At 42.6% G+C, this 15,195-nt stretch overlaps 1 protein-coding gene across 10 annotated transcripts in view; it reads left to right on the top strand.

The window, feature by feature from the left end:
* The first annotated feature begins 121 nt into the window (after positions 1-121).
* Positions 122-15,195, top strand: part of PRORP (protein only RNase P catalytic subunit) — an 87,601-nt gene continuing 72,527 nt past the window's right edge. The window contains exons 1-4 of one of the 10 annotated variants that reach the window (XM_050953896.1): positions 122-390; positions 1,727-3,137; positions 5,125-5,172; positions 10,590-10,722. In XM_050953896.1, coding sequence (XP_050809853.1) covers positions 2,140-3,137; positions 5,125-5,172; positions 10,590-10,722 — 1,179 coding nt within the window. In that variant the 5' untranslated portion in view covers positions 122-390; positions 1,727-2,139. Of the gene's footprint in view, positions 391-428; positions 903-929; positions 1,213-1,726; positions 3,138-5,124; positions 5,173-6,851; positions 6,952-10,589; positions 10,723-15,195 lie in introns of those variants that run through there. The other 9 variants (XM_050953898.1, XM_050953902.1, XM_050953893.1 and 6 more) reach the window with 9 other exon arrangements.

Raw genomic sequence — 15,195 nt, forward strand, 5'->3', positions numbered from 1 at the left:
TAAAGCTACTGGCGCTGACACCCTGCCCGTAACCAATATGGCGGCCACGAGCACTATGGCCACTTTACTGTGCTCTGTTCTCATTGGACCCCTGTGATCACATGCGTAACACGAGCCGCCAGTCTGGACTGTGGCGAGCCTCATACAGAGCCCTAATTGGCGGACTGACCGTTCAGCGCGTGACAGGGAGCAAGTACAGAGAAAAAGCTCTTCCTTATGTAGAGCGACTCCACAGGTGCAGCTCCAACAATACTTGACCCGCTCCCTTCGCCTGTGAGTGGCATCCACCAGAGCCGCTCAGCGCTGCGATACTGACACCTGAGACAGGTCCGCATGGGGAAGGCAACAAAGGCATGACCCGCAATTGGACCACAGGGACTACATCCCCCAGTACGTGCTGCGCGCCTTGTATAGGCGGCCGGGTTGCATTGCATGCTGGGAGCTGTAGTTTTCAGCGTGAGGGCTGTAGTCAGCGGGACGGGGGCACGTGAGGTGTGCGCTGTGCTTCAGTGCGCTGCACCGAACCCCCGCCTCGTCTCCGCGACCCCGGCCGGCCGCTGGTGGCTCCAACGGGCTCCCTGGGATACCACTGAGTCCAAAGGAGGCCCCTGCCTGTGCTCCGGCTCTGAATGAGCCGGCCCAGCTTCTGCGGCGGAGTCTTAGCCCCGCAGCTCATCGCAGCGTCTCTGAGCGGCCCAGGGGCACGTCCCGACTGGCAGCGATTGTCTTCCAGGTCTGCGGAGAGGACGTGGACGTTGCACTATTGCCATAGGGCTAGGCCCAAGCACTCAGACATCACTAGTCAGGCCCAGATACCGTGAGATTGAAAACGTGAAGAGTTGCTGGAGTTAGTTATACCTGTGATTGTTTGTCTTCAGGTGCCCAGGCGTCACGTTTTCCAGGTAGTCTGTGTAATCGTGCTGGCTAGAAACTTTTATTTAAAAGTGAAAGCTGAATCTCTTGCCTAATTATACCCCTTCAGCAGTGGGGGTTTGAAGAAATACACCAAATACCTTGAAACTTGTGATTTTTTTAATCACAAGAGCTGGCAACAAAGGTCCTCTCACAAGGATCCTTTCTGCCTCCTCCAAATACATAAGAACATAACTTAAGAACGGCTGCATTGGGTCAAACCAATGGTCTGTCTAGCCCAGTATCCTGTCTTCCAACAGTGTCCAATGCCATGTGCCCCAGAGTGAGTGAACAGAACAGGTAATCATCAAGTGATCCATTCCCTGTTGCCCATTCCCAGCTTCTGGCAAACACACCCCTTCTTTTATGGTTACACTGGCTGGATCCCAGCTATCACTATCCTTTGGGTACTTTTTAGGAAATCGTAGCTTACTGGGAGGTGCCCATATTAAAAACTTGCTTGCAAAATGGTGATGTCTCCCTTCTGAGCTATGGTTATCACTGGGAAAGCAGATTTTTTTAAATGGTGAGAAAAATTAATAGTCCTATATGTTTGCAGCATGTGACTGCCTGACTTCCCGGATTTTTATCACAAGCTATAAGTGATAAGGGAGCTTTGGTAGAAGTCCCTTGTTAAAATATTGGCAGTTTATCGCTGGCTTTTAGGTGAGCAAATTTTGGGTGCCAGACCTAAAATAGGTTAGGTAGGTCACTTTTTTTGGTTATAAAAATGTAAACTGAATTATAATGTTGAAGTAACTACTCTGGAGATGTAAGTACTAATTGTGTGTTGTTTGTGGTCTGTTTTCTGTAGGTAATTTCCTGACCTGATCTGGATTAAAGCATCAGAGCAACTCTTAGTTCTTAGGAAGTTCACAAAACTTCTCCTCATTTTTATAGCATATATTTATGATAAACCTTAAACAGCCTCAGAGGTTGGGCAGGCACAATAAAGTATAGAACCGTCAAGCCTCTTTCCTGGGAAGAGAGATGCCCCCTCACCGTTTGTACTAGTAGTTTGGTAGTTTGAAATATTTCTTCTTTTGGTGATAAAGGATTTTGCTATTTTTGTTTTAACAAGAGTCTTAAAAGCTCTCTTGTGACCTTTATTCAAAAACTTTCACAGCTTGACACCCCTTAAGAGTTTTACTATAAAATTCCTCACAAACTTCACTTTCCACTAGATCTCTCTTGTGGAGTGTTCCCAGTATATTCATTCTCCTCATCATGGCTTTTTTCCATCCCACTAGCTTCTCGGGTTTGCAGACTTTGGGGAAATACCCCATGTTTTGGCCTGTTCCAAGGTGCCAACAGCTGTTTGCTGTCCTCCATCTCCTGAACAGGAAACATGTTAAATGTTTCCCTTTTACTACCACTTCTCAATCTGCAATACCAGTGGATCCCAAAGCAACTCATATGCTGTCTACTAAGACCAGATCTAAAGGTAGAGATGGAGAGGAAAAGGAAGGCAGGGCCAGAGGAGACACCTCTTCTCCTCATCCTTTTTCCCTGTTCTCTGCTGGAGCTGCCAAGAAGAGATCAAAGAACCAAGAGGAACTGCTCATGATATCTAAAAAGAATGGTATCTGCCCCCCAGAAAAACCTTTGTGTGTGGCGGAATGGGAAGAGCTGAAGGGAGAATTTAAGGGAAGTAGCAAGTTTGAAGATGTAATGCTAGAGCAGATGATCAACTGCAACAGCTCCATAGATGTGGCCAAATCTTTGCTGTCTATGGTGGCAATGAGAAAAGGTGACATCAGTTATAATTTATTGGTCAAGTACCTGGCTCTGTGTGTCCGGCAGGAGCAGATGGCAGAAGTTTATGATGTCTATGATATAATGAAAGTCAGATTTAAGACTTTAGAAACTGGGGCTTACAGCCTTCTAATCAAGGGTCTGAGTGGTTCCAATCGGTGGAGAGAGACCTTATTGCTACTGCAAGAGATAAAAAAAGTCATGACCCCGTCAAAAGGGAATTATGGAGATTGTATCAAAGGAGCCCTCAATAACCAAGAAATAAACTTGGCATGTGAACTGTATCACGAAATGCTGGCTAAGGATTTGATACCAAACTTGGATACGCTGCAGGTCTTTTTTGATACTGGCAAATGCGTGAAGGACGATCAGTTAAAAAGTGAACTCTTAGGAATCCTCTTGTATCTGAGAGAAAATCAACTATATCCTGGAGAAGCTCTTATGCAGAGCATAAAGTTATGGTTTGAAAGGTAAATATTGTTTCAAAAGCAATTACTGGGGTTAATGGGAATCCATTAATGGATCTGTGATCCATTAAGACTGTAGTCCAAAGGCCAGTGTAAATCCCTGAAACCTTTTATCATTTTATGTTGTTTTTCCTTTTTTAAAAAAGCACTGCCATAATCTCTTTATTTCTACTGTAAGTAGTAGGTTTTGCCAGGTCTGAATTTCCTATCACAATTTTTACCTTTTTCATTTTGCATTTTTCGTATAGGTGTAGCATATTCTGATGAGTCCCACATCTCAGAATTTTTGTCTTCACCAGTTCTCATCCTTGGTTTGTTATGTTTGATAGCAAATGCTGAATGTTGATGACTGTCGGAATTTCCTCTGATATACTAGGGGAGAGAAATGGTAAATTGTACAAAATTGAGACAGTTTCCCTCTGCGGTACAAGAAAATAGCAAATTCTATGGAAAAAAAATTCTGGCTCACTCCTTCTAATATGTGTTGACTCAGAGGGTAACCAGAGTAATTTCAGTAGAAGCCACTGAAGTCAGCAGACATTACAGTACACATAAAAATGAGATCTGTTGAATAAGAAAGTGCTGTTTTTATGTAATCACTTCTTAGAGTAGAACTGTAATTTAAAAAAAAATCATATTGGGAATAAAAGAGGACAACGTCATCATATTTTGGTCGGGGAAAGCCTGCTCATGTAGAGTTGAGTTGGTGGGAGGAAGGGTAATAGGGTTTCCTGTTTTCCCTTATCTTCCAAGACAGTTAAGAACCTCATATATCATTGTGACCAATGCAGTGTAGTGATGTGTGTGTTGGCACTGTGGTGATGCAGTGTCAAAAGGTCACAATGCAAGCATTGCAATGTCAAGTTGCAGTGACTGTGGGATCCATAAAGAGACCTAGGCCCTGTAATGTTGAGTGTCATCGTGCCTAATGTCTAGGCACAGGAATAAAATGGTAATCCACAAAGCTGAGTTATTTGCCTAGGCTCCCTGTGCAATGAATGGGGAGAGATGGTCACATAAGAAGTGCAATCCACAAAAGCCAGCACTAGATGGAGGGCTAATCTACACAGGCAATGTTAAAGCACTCTAAAAAACCCACCTCCATGAGAGGTGTAGCTCCCAGCGCTGCATTTAGCCGTGTGTTTTTTCACACCCCTGAGTGAGAAAGTTGCAGCGCTGGAAAGTGCCAGTGTAGATAAGCCCTTGGTTAGCCAATTGGAGATGCTAATGACAGGGGTGTGTGCTAAACCCCACTCCTCTCAGAGTTAGGTTCTTAAATCTGGGCTGCAGGGAGGTGTCTATATCTGCTTAGTGATGCACAGATGGGAACCACCTGCCTGGAGTTAGTGGGTTTAGGTGCCTAAGCCATTTTTTGTTGGAATGAGTTAGGCACCTGTCTCGCTACATGCAAACTGGACAGAGGAAGTGGCGCTGGTTTCCATGCCCATTTTATAATTTTTATTCCACTGGTTAGCACACTTGCCTGGGATATGGACGACCCAGTTCAATTCCCCTCTCTCTGAAAGAGGGGAAGAAAGGATTTGAACAACAGATCTGCTTCTCAGGAGAGTGCTGTAACCCCTAAGATATTGAGTGTTCTGATGCTGGGCTAACTCACACTCTCCTGTTGAAGCTGTTTCACTGTAGATAAATCATGAATGAGTGATTGGAGCAGAGGGACTGGACCAAAATCTTCCACCTCCTGGGGGTTGGGGGAGGTATACATTAGCCACTGGACTTCAGAGTTGTTCTTTCTCTGTCTGGCCCAAAGCTTGTTCCACTGTGGATAAATGCTTAAGTAGTCATATGCGGGGTGTTGCACATAAGCAGGTATAATGGATGAAACTTCATATAATTTCTCTTTAGTGTAAACGGTTATTATTTTTATTTCTAGATGCAGACCAGAAAAAATCTTTTGGCTGTACTGTTGTTCAAAAATGATGACACAGAAGTCTAACATTATTTATATAATATATATTTTTGTTTTTAGCATTCCAGGAGAGAAATGGGAAGGACACTTAACTGCCATTAAAAATAGGTAAATACAATATTTTATGTAAAAACTTGATGTGTTTGATTTTTTTTGCCATGAACTTTACTTTGATAAAACAAGTAAAAGGACTATTTCTATTATGTTATTTCAAATTTCTTATTGAAATAAATTCTTTGATCACAATTTCTAACACCCACTTTTTGGTGGGTGTTCAGGACTTCTCAAACCCCTGAGGTAGTGCCATGGATCTGTAATCCTGCCCTAACAGTGCCCTTAGGAAGACTTTGAGCCTGACAGTGTATGTGTCTGGTGATGGGTTTATTTATTTTGAGTTAACTTTCAGGCAGGGTTCAAAGACAGGTCTAGGGGTTGCTCTCAGCTGGGAGCTAATTAGGCCCTGCATCTTAAAAAGGGTCTGGGATACACCTGTAGCAAGAGGAGAAAGCTATTTTGTTTTGGGAAGGAAATTATCTGCTCTGTTTGTAGGGCTGTTTGTTTGTTTTATTGACTGTAAACCTGTATGGGAGGTGGTTAGGAGCCAGAGACCCTTGCCAAGATTATTACTTTGGTTAAAGTAAACTGTCCCTATGTAATTGCTCAGAACCTGGCCCTACCACAGAGGTTTGTGCCAAAAAAATGTTAATTTGTGGTATGGACAAAATCAAGGAATTGCAAAGTATTTTCCTTCATGGACAATTTAGATACACATTTCTACAAAATATAATATACAAATATTTGTAACTTTGTGAATTCGTCTTACATATTGTCAGTCTAATTTGAAGGCCAGATTTGTGTCTCATGTGTATTGGCAGTTGGAAACGTGTCAAAGATAAGAATGTTTTTGAGTTACATGCTACTTAAGGTTTGTAATCAAAATAGAGTGTACAGGTGCTGACTCTAAAATTTCTTTTAGCTTTTCTTAAATGTGAGAGTGTATTGCATCTGCTGCTACTGAAGTCGGGGAGGGGGAGAGGAAACATTGACTGCTGTGGGAGCAGGAGTGGGCTGCTGTAAAAGCTGATTTGCAGCATACAGGCTGCTTGTTTTCTTCCTTCTCTAGCTTCCTGGAGCTTGTAGTTTCTTCTAGTCCTGATAATCAGGAGCTTCAGACTTAGACTCTTCTGACTATTAATTTTATTTTGAGAGTTAGAAAGGCTGTTTGACTTCCCAGGGTCAGTTATGGAAAGCTCTAATTCTCTTCCACTTAGGGATTCCACATGACAATTGGTATGCTGGATCCAAAGATCAGCTTGTTAAGGCTGGCATTATCCCCACCACTCCAGAAAATAATTGAACAGTGCACCTAGCTGTCAGGGAATGGTGGTCTTTCCTAAACCACGGAGAGGTGTGATCAACTTTTATTCCTGAAGGGAATGTATGGTATTTTTATTCTTCAGGAACCTGCATCCAACTGTCTGCTAAAAACAATGTTACCCTGAATAGTCACTGAAACTTAACCAATCAATCCACCTATGAGGTAGGTGCTCTTGGAACACCCACTCTGAAATGAGCCACAACTTCCCTGTCTTTATAATACATTTGTCAGTATTGCCGGCTGCTTTTCTGACCATTTAAGAAAGCCCCCTTCCCCCCGCCGCGCCACCTTTACTGTGGCTCTTCGGTGATTGCTGAGAATTTTGCAGCATGTATGCATAATAAGAGCTATCTGAGATTACAAAATTTGAAATGTAATTTTAGGTAGCTTTTTGAAGAGAAATTCAATACAAGAACCCAATTGTGCAAGATACTGAGTGCCTTTAATTCCCATTGACATTAAATGAAAGTTGAGGACACTCAGCAGGATTTGGCTCATGGGAAACAATGGTATGAATTTGTTAAACAAAGCATAACATGTGACTTGACTTTACGATTAGCTCTTTCAACTAATATAAAGTGATACTGGCAAAAGAGTCAAGGTTTAAATATGCCAGCTGTAACATAAAGTCTGTAAATGTTAAGCTTAATAATTTTGGTGGAGTCTCAATTTTTGGAGTCTTTCTTGTGAGCTCTTAAATTGTGCAGTTTTAACAATGTTATTCTAATTTCTGCCTGTTGTAATTAGAATGATTTATCAGGAGTTTAGGATTATTTAAATAGCCAGATTTCTGATTAATACAAATGTGTGGCTTAGGCCTGTGATCGTAACCAGTGGGTTGAGCATGTGGAATGTACTAGAAGTTGCACATTGTTATTGTGTTAAGTCAGCAAATACACTATCCACAGGATAATTTGTGCAATCTTGGAATATTTTTTGCTTATGGCTTGTGTTTTGATATAGACCAGAAGTCTGGTTGTTGTGCCAATTAGGTATTTATAGTTGTGTTGGATAAGAAATAAACTTCAGCTGACTCTTCACTTTTCTCTGTGCAAAAATCAGAGGAGAATGACTCACTGTTTAACATTTAAAGCTCAAAATCTATGGCAGTGTTCTAGGATTATGCATTTCAGAACTTCACAAATTGATTGATGTAAAAAAGAATGTTCCCTCCTTCAGTTCAAAGCGTGCACAGCTGGATGAATGTAAGTCTCCAAACAGAGCATTGTGAAACATCAACATTCTACTTTGCATCTATGAAAAGACCTAAGTGAGAGGATGCAAGGAAAAATCCTTTTGTCTGGTAGCCTAGAACAACCAAAGAACTCTTCAGGATAAATGACATTTTATTTATGTAAAGCCTACTGAACAACCTGCTGACTTGCACTTAAAAATTCTGGAGACAGTGGTTGGCATGTGCAATCTGAGGATGAGGATGAAAACAGGTCTGCTACCTCATACTTTTTGTAAAAGCCATCAAAGTTTCAGGGAGAGCTCAGACATGATTAGCTTAGTTCCTCATCTGCCTACCTGGCCAAGCAACACTACAAGGAGAATTAAGCAAAACAGCTGATCCTTTGTTTCTTTATCTACTGCCACCCTTTACGAAAAAAAAAGCTAAGGTTGGAATTGGTTGTAATTTTCATCTACAATCAGACATATAAGTTAGGTGGTTCACCCAGGATTTTTAAGAGTGTTAGATCATTAGCTTGTCTTTGAGGCAGGGATATGCAACAAAACTTAATTAAAAAACATCAACAAAAACCTCATTCTGACCTCAAATCACATTTTCGTTGGGCAAATGAACTTGAGATCCAGGATGTCCTTGTACATGGGCTTGGAGGATTTTAAAATATTTTTTCCCAAGCAGAGTATGTATAGAAAGGATGTGGAGAAACTGGAAAGGATACAGAGATGAACGACGAAGATGATTAAAGGGATGGAATGCAAGCCATATGAGCAAAGGCTGAAGGAACTGAGTATGTTTAGTCTGAAAAAGAGGAGACTGGGGCAGGGAAGATATTTGAAAGGCTGCCATAAAAAAGATAGAGAAAAGTTGTTCTCTTGCCATGGCGGGCAGGACAAGAGGCAATGGGTTCAAACGACAGCATAGCAGATTTAGATTAAATGTCTTGAAGAACTTCCTAACTGCAAGAACAGTAGGACAATGGAACAGACTGCGTAAGGAGCTTGTGGAAGCTCCTTCACTGGAGGTTTTCAAAATGAGGCTGGGTAGTCATCTGTCTTGGATAATTTAGACACAATAAATCTTGCATCTTGGCAGGGGTAGTAACCCTTGCGATCCCTTCTAACCCTATGATTCTGTGCCTGGAACATGCTTTACATGATATATCTCTGATGGATTTGGAGCTGCTCAGTAATAATTTATGATTAGTGTATCTTGACCTGGTTATTGGGATGTTTACTGTCTGAATATATGGATTTAGTTTAATATGGGGTAGCTGGCAAAATAGGATCTTGACACCTCAAGCAGTGCCTTCCACATCTACACTGCTACATTGAGCAGTGCAGTGTCTCACTTTCTCCTCTCTGCTGCCTCCCTCCTGCCAGGGCCTTTCCTCACCTCAGTGAAAGGTTCTTGTTGTGGGGAGTTGCCAGAATCTTTTCCTGCTGCTCCACCCCTTGCCAGAGCCTTCGCCCTTCACAGTCTGGGGCAGCAGGTTTGTATAATGTTTGGTGGTGCCCAGAATGGATCCAAGTCCTGCCCCTCAGCCCCTCACCCGTCTTGTAAGTCAATACATATTTTTTAAAATAATGTAAAAATGGACTGGAAACAGTAAGCGTTTAACAGTTTCCCTATATTGCACAATGTGTTGGGGGGTGAGGGCTTTGGGGTGGGGCTGGATATAAGGGGTTTAGGGTGTGGAAGGGGGCTCAGGGCTAGGGCAGAGGGTTGGGGTGTGGAGGGATGAGGGCTCTGGCTGGGGTGTGTGGGAGGGGCTCAGGGCTAGGGGCACAGTGTTGAGGTGCAAGGGCGTGAGGGCTCTGGCTGGGGGTGCGAGCTCTGGGGTGTGGGTGGGGATGAAGACTCCGGGATGCAGGGAGGCTGCCCCGGGGCTGGGGCCAAAGAGGAGGATTCCACGGTTCCCCCCAGCTCTCTCCTCGCTGGCAGCAGAGAGCTCTGGCGGAGGGACCTCCCTCTTCTCCCCAGTGGCACACTCACCCAGCACGTGCTCCTAGGGGCTGGGCCCCCCCAGGTCCAGGAAGCCCCCTCGCCTCCCCTGTGGTGGGTGCTGGAGGGGAAGGCTGCCATCACGTATGTGCCTCCTCGCGCAGGCAGTAGCTGTGCTGCCACCTCAGCCTGCTGCCTGTGCTGTTCCCTTTTGTAGCCAGCAAGCGGCCGGTGAGGGAGCGCAGTGCAGAGCGGCAGGGCAGCCACCGGGGGAGGCTCACAGGGATGGCAGGAGGGGCTGTGGGACGCTATGGGGGAGGCACATGGGGGTGGCAGGCAGGGCTGGGGGAGGCATGCAGGGCAGCAGGTGGGGTTGGGGGAGAGACCTGGACCCAAATATTGATGGAGCTGGTCCCCTGGGTCCTGAATTTGCTGGAGCACAGGTTCCACGGGCCCATATAACTCGTTGCCCCTGTGCACAGTTAAAAGTTCCAGCACTGGAGAAAGACTATGTCAGAGGGGAGTCAACATGGAAAGGCTCTGGTAGCTCTGTCAATGCTTTAGTCAATTTGAGGCTAATTCTGTGGTTCCCTCAGTAGTATCTGATCATCTGAGTTTTTAATGTATTTTATCTTTGCAACACACCTATGAGGCAGAGAAGTACTATTTTACAGAGGGGGTAACTGAGATAGAGAGAGATTAAATGTATTTTCCAAGGTCACGCCAGAAGTTTGTGGTAGTGCTTGTAATTGAACACAGAAGTTGACCCCTAAATGTCCCCAAGGATCTCATCCAGAACCCATTGAAGTCAGTTGGAGCATTTCCATTGATTTCCATAGGTTTTGGATCTGGCCCAAACTGGGCACAAGTCATTTTCTGATGACTTATTTATTTTTTATTTGCACAGAAAGAGGTATGCATAGTCATTTAGTAAATGGAAGTGAATTTTAACATATGGCTCTTTTACTATTTTTATTCACACATGCATACTTTCTTGTTTTATTACTGTTACAGCGGAAAATGTCCAGTTTGTAACCAAAATCTGGAAGCTATTCATCTGAGCCAAGAAGAGTACAATGCACTCAAGGAAAAAATAATAAAAGATGTAATCCAGGGAACTGATACATTCAGGAAGACGAGTCCTCAGGTAGGTTTCAAGGGCCTTCCCTTGACTGGAGAGTCATAAGTGACTAATGCTTAATAGGTCTAAGACCCCCTAATTTTTCAACACTTGATTTTATATTAAGCATTTTTTTAAAAGTTGTGTCATGCTAACACTATAAATTTTCACTGATTTTATAGTAAAATGTATTCAAGAATTCATTTTGACATTCTACTTATAATCATATCAATTTATTCTTAACCTCACTTACCATGGTTTTGTCCTTCAATTCCTTCAGTATCTCTTTAATTTTTGTCTTAATCAGTAAGAAACTCACAAACATTTTAATAATCTGCCTACATTTTCTCCACTATTTAATAAAATGAATCCAAGTGCTGAACTCTCCATTCCTCTCTTCAGTCTCATAATTTTTCACATCTTTCTAGTTGGTCATTCAAGGAGAAGGATATCTGGACTAGAAGGATTAAATTTTAAGTAGTAAATGTTAATAAATGTAAATTTCTTCCCTATCCAAAAAGTAATGGAAAATATTCCATGATTTGTAACTGAAATTTTCACTGGAGAAAAGTTTAAAAAAAAAAAAAAACTAGAAGTCTCTGCTGTCTCATTAAATATTGTTTCATTACTGAAGCTTATATTTATTAAATCTCGAATGCTGGGTTTTTCAATAGCGCAATAGTTAGAGTCAAAACTAGGAAAAATCTTTGAAAATAAACATCAGTATTACCTGTCAAAATTCACAAAAAATTAACACTAACCCTGCAGTCCTAAATGTTCATGGGCTATGGTAATATGATATCTGCAGTGGGAACATCTAGCTTTGAACAGAGATCACTGCATACACATGAGATAGAAATGGTATAATACGTATGAAATCATGGTCAAATGCTCTTCTTATGTTTTCTTTTTTTGCTTTGTTTTGGCACTCCTTACTCCTCATCATGTGTTGACTTTAACAAACGAGCAGCCTGGGTACTAAATGGAGTTGAAAGATAAAAGACCACTAGATGGAGCCAGTGCCACATCTAAGAAATTTTGTTTGTTGTTAATAGTAACAAGATCAAACCATTATGAGAATGCTGGGCTTTGCTGCTGGTGGTGCCAGAGTTCAGCTCCAACCTCTGTAGCAGATAGCTCTGATGACCTTTAGGGAGTACAGCAGCTCCAGCTCTCTAGCACTCCTGCAGGTGAAGAAGCCCTACCAAACCCAGGAGAGTGGGGCATTACGGGGCCCATCACTGGAGGGCTATCCCTTGCTCTACTTTCTACTTCATTCCTGGTGTGTCTCCTGGCACCACCCCAAAACCTTGCTTCCCCTCCCTGTACACACACAACATCAGAAAAGTCAGGGGAGGGATCCTGATTCCCCACAATATACTTATCAGATTGGCACTTCCCCTGCTGGTGTTCAACAGATGGTTTATTGGATAGAGAAGCCATATAAAGAGCTGGGCTGATTCTTCATCTCCTTTATTGGTCTCAGGGATGAGTCCCCCACCCCTGTCTTTCTGCCCCCAAGAGGATGGAGGGAGCGGAATTTGTCCTTAAACCCTGTTTGCTGGCAAGAGCTGCTGCAAGAGGAGCTGAGCTGTTATCTACGCACCTGTCACAGTTCAGCTCTCAGTTCTTCCCCTCTCTTCTTCCTGAACTCACCTAGCCTCTTGTTGTATGGGTCAAGGTGAAGCTGGAAGTACAGTTAACAGCTCAGCTAGGAAGCTTGTGCTCTGTGCCAGCAGCATATAGATTACTAGCTTTCTGTCATTCCACTCCATAGTGCCAAAAAGAAGGTCTGATAACCTCTCATATTTAGATTTTAGACCTCAGATGATATTGTGCACTAGATATCAACAAGAAGAGTCTAGCTATATAAGTTTAATGATTACGTTACTCACTGTTTCTTCCCTAGTTATGTACAGAAAAAGCATTAGACGTTTGTAACTTTTAAAACACCCAATTTTAGGGTACCCTAAGTCTCTGAACCCTGTTGTTCAAGTATCTTCATATTTTTCCCACAAAATTTATCCTGGCTCCAGATTTATCCTCCCAGTTTTCAAGCTGATCTGACTTCTTTTGTGAATTTTACAGGGACTGCAGAATCAGCTTTAAAAAAAATGTAGCAGCATCATTAATATTGTCAATTGGCTACTGCTGCTCCATAGTATTAAAATTTAAACAAGAATTGTCAAGAATTTGTTGTATGGTAACATGAGTAATACTGTCTATTTTTTAGAGTTCCGCAGAGAAATCCTGGTAAAGTAATAGGTTTATATTTATCTGTTTCCTTAACTAGTTAAGCTAATTTATGATGTTTGTTTGGGTATGTTTACGTTGGAGCTAGGAGATGCAATTTTCAGCTTGAGTAAATGTACTCAGCTAGCCCTGATCCCCCTAGCATGATAAAACCAGAAGTATAGCTGCAGCAGAGTGATGGGCTGGCCCTCCTGAGTATAATCCCATCTAAGATCATAGGTATGTACTCATGGAGCTAGCCCATCCTGCCACTCATGCTGCAGTAGCTACACTTGTATTTTTAGCACAATAGCCCAATCAGAACTAGCACAGGTATGTCTGTTGGAGCAGGAAATTATACCTTGCATCTCTAGTGTACAGCTCATATCATTTGAGTCCCAGTTTGAGGCCTGTGGGGGAATCAGGATCTCCCTTGTCCCCTTAACCAGGTTGCATCAATAGTACCTTACACCCTGAGTGTTCCCACTGGAGTCAGTGGAACTACTGATGGGGCCCAGTGCTATTCCTTGGGAGGAAGGATATCCCTATGCTGGCCTGGGAAATGAGGAATAAAAAATTGTTGGGGGTTAGACTAGATGACCCTTTTCTAACTCTCTGATTCTATTATCACAGTTCAGCCTCTAGTTTGGTTTAGTTGCAAATCTTCTTCCACTTGTTCTCCATGAATGCTCGGCAGTTAGGGCCATATTCCCTATTGCCTATTTCCATTACCCACTAGCTGGCAGAACCATTTGGAGTATGTAGGAGAGGGAAAGCAAGTCACACATTGAACTACCCCCTAGCAGTAGGGGACCTACTTGAATAGTGTGCTAGGCCTCAAATTTGCTTGAACTAGCCCCAATACCAGTACTACAATCTGCATTGGGAACCATTGTTATGTTAGTATTATCTTCATCTGTTGTCTGCTAGTTGAAATCTGTTCCATTGAATTTTCTATAGTGGTGAAGGCCTGCCAGTTGTTATTACAATTGGCTAATAGAGGGAATACCACAGAGCGTTGCAGGTTGATCATCTTTTCATTACTGTAGTCTGAGTAGGCCCTGGTCAAAATCCAAACATATCCTGACACTTACAATCTTGATGTGTCTAAATCCTAATCCTCAATATCCCTCAAACACAATATTCATGTCATACATGTCTGTGTGTGCACTTGTACAACTTTTTGTGGCCGTTCTTGGGTGGGTTGGTCCACTACTAGCTCTCATTTGGAAGTTTAGGCTGCATAGCTGTCCTATCTGCTTCCTCCTTTGTGGAGAGGAGGGGAAATCAGGCCATGCAGAATTTCCAGAATTTTCCTCTGTTTGGGGGAGGTTTGAGCCACCTGGTCCCTATATGTGGTGGTTTGCCTGGTTCTCCCTGAAACGGCTGCCCTCTAAGGAACCAGAGGCTCTTTGTGTGTCCCTAGTTGCTAGTGATGGGTGAGAGGATTGATAGGCAAGGGAGGAAATGGAAAGACTGTTGGGTTTATTTTTAGTCTGTTTGTTTTGCGTTAGAATCCTCTGCAGTTGTTGGCATGGCTTATCCTTGCTTAAAGTCGGGTACTACTTACCTCATACTGACTTAAATCTAGAGTTCACTGTGAATGCATTTGTCATCTTCCCTGCAGTTATAATGATCTTCTGTATCTTCCCCCATCCCCCCAAAGTAACGTGCCGCTTTAAGACTACTTACAAAGCATCTATACCATATTGAGCTGAGTCTTTAGAGACATCATTGTGGAGAAAGAATTAGAGACTATATTCTCAGTTTAAAAAAATAGTCTACTGGCTTTAAGTATTGAGTACAAGTGTTGATATAGTGAAAATAGCCCTTGCTTGTAAAATACACTCTGGTTTGCTGTTTGTACACTTTACTCATCCACTACTGCTCTTCTCTGACCTTCTCCCAATCTTGGTATTAGTGGTGCAAATACTCCCTCATTTTTTAATTGTCAAGACATATTGAACTGCCATCCTGTATCACACCACCTCAGTGACTTACTGTCTTATTTTGAATCCATGAGTCCAGAGAATAGAGCACAGGCCTGGAAGGCAGAAAAACTCGGTTTTGTTTCTGGTTCTGCTGTTAACTTTTTGTGATCTTGGAGAATTCCACTTATCTTTCTGTGCCTCAGTTTTTCCCATCTGTTTGATGAGCATAATGACACCTACTCATTTTTATAAAGCACTCCGAGATCTATGGTGGAAAAGAGCTATATCAGGGCCAAGTATTGTTACTGAGATCTGTATATTTTGATGTATTCCTTTT

The sequence above is a fragment of the Gopherus flavomarginatus genome, chromosome 5, assembly GCF_025201925.1.
Source record: "Gopherus flavomarginatus isolate rGopFla2 chromosome 5, rGopFla2.mat.asm, whole genome shotgun sequence".
Classification (NCBI taxonomy): domain Eukaryota; kingdom Metazoa; phylum Chordata; order Testudines; family Testudinidae; genus Gopherus; species Gopherus flavomarginatus.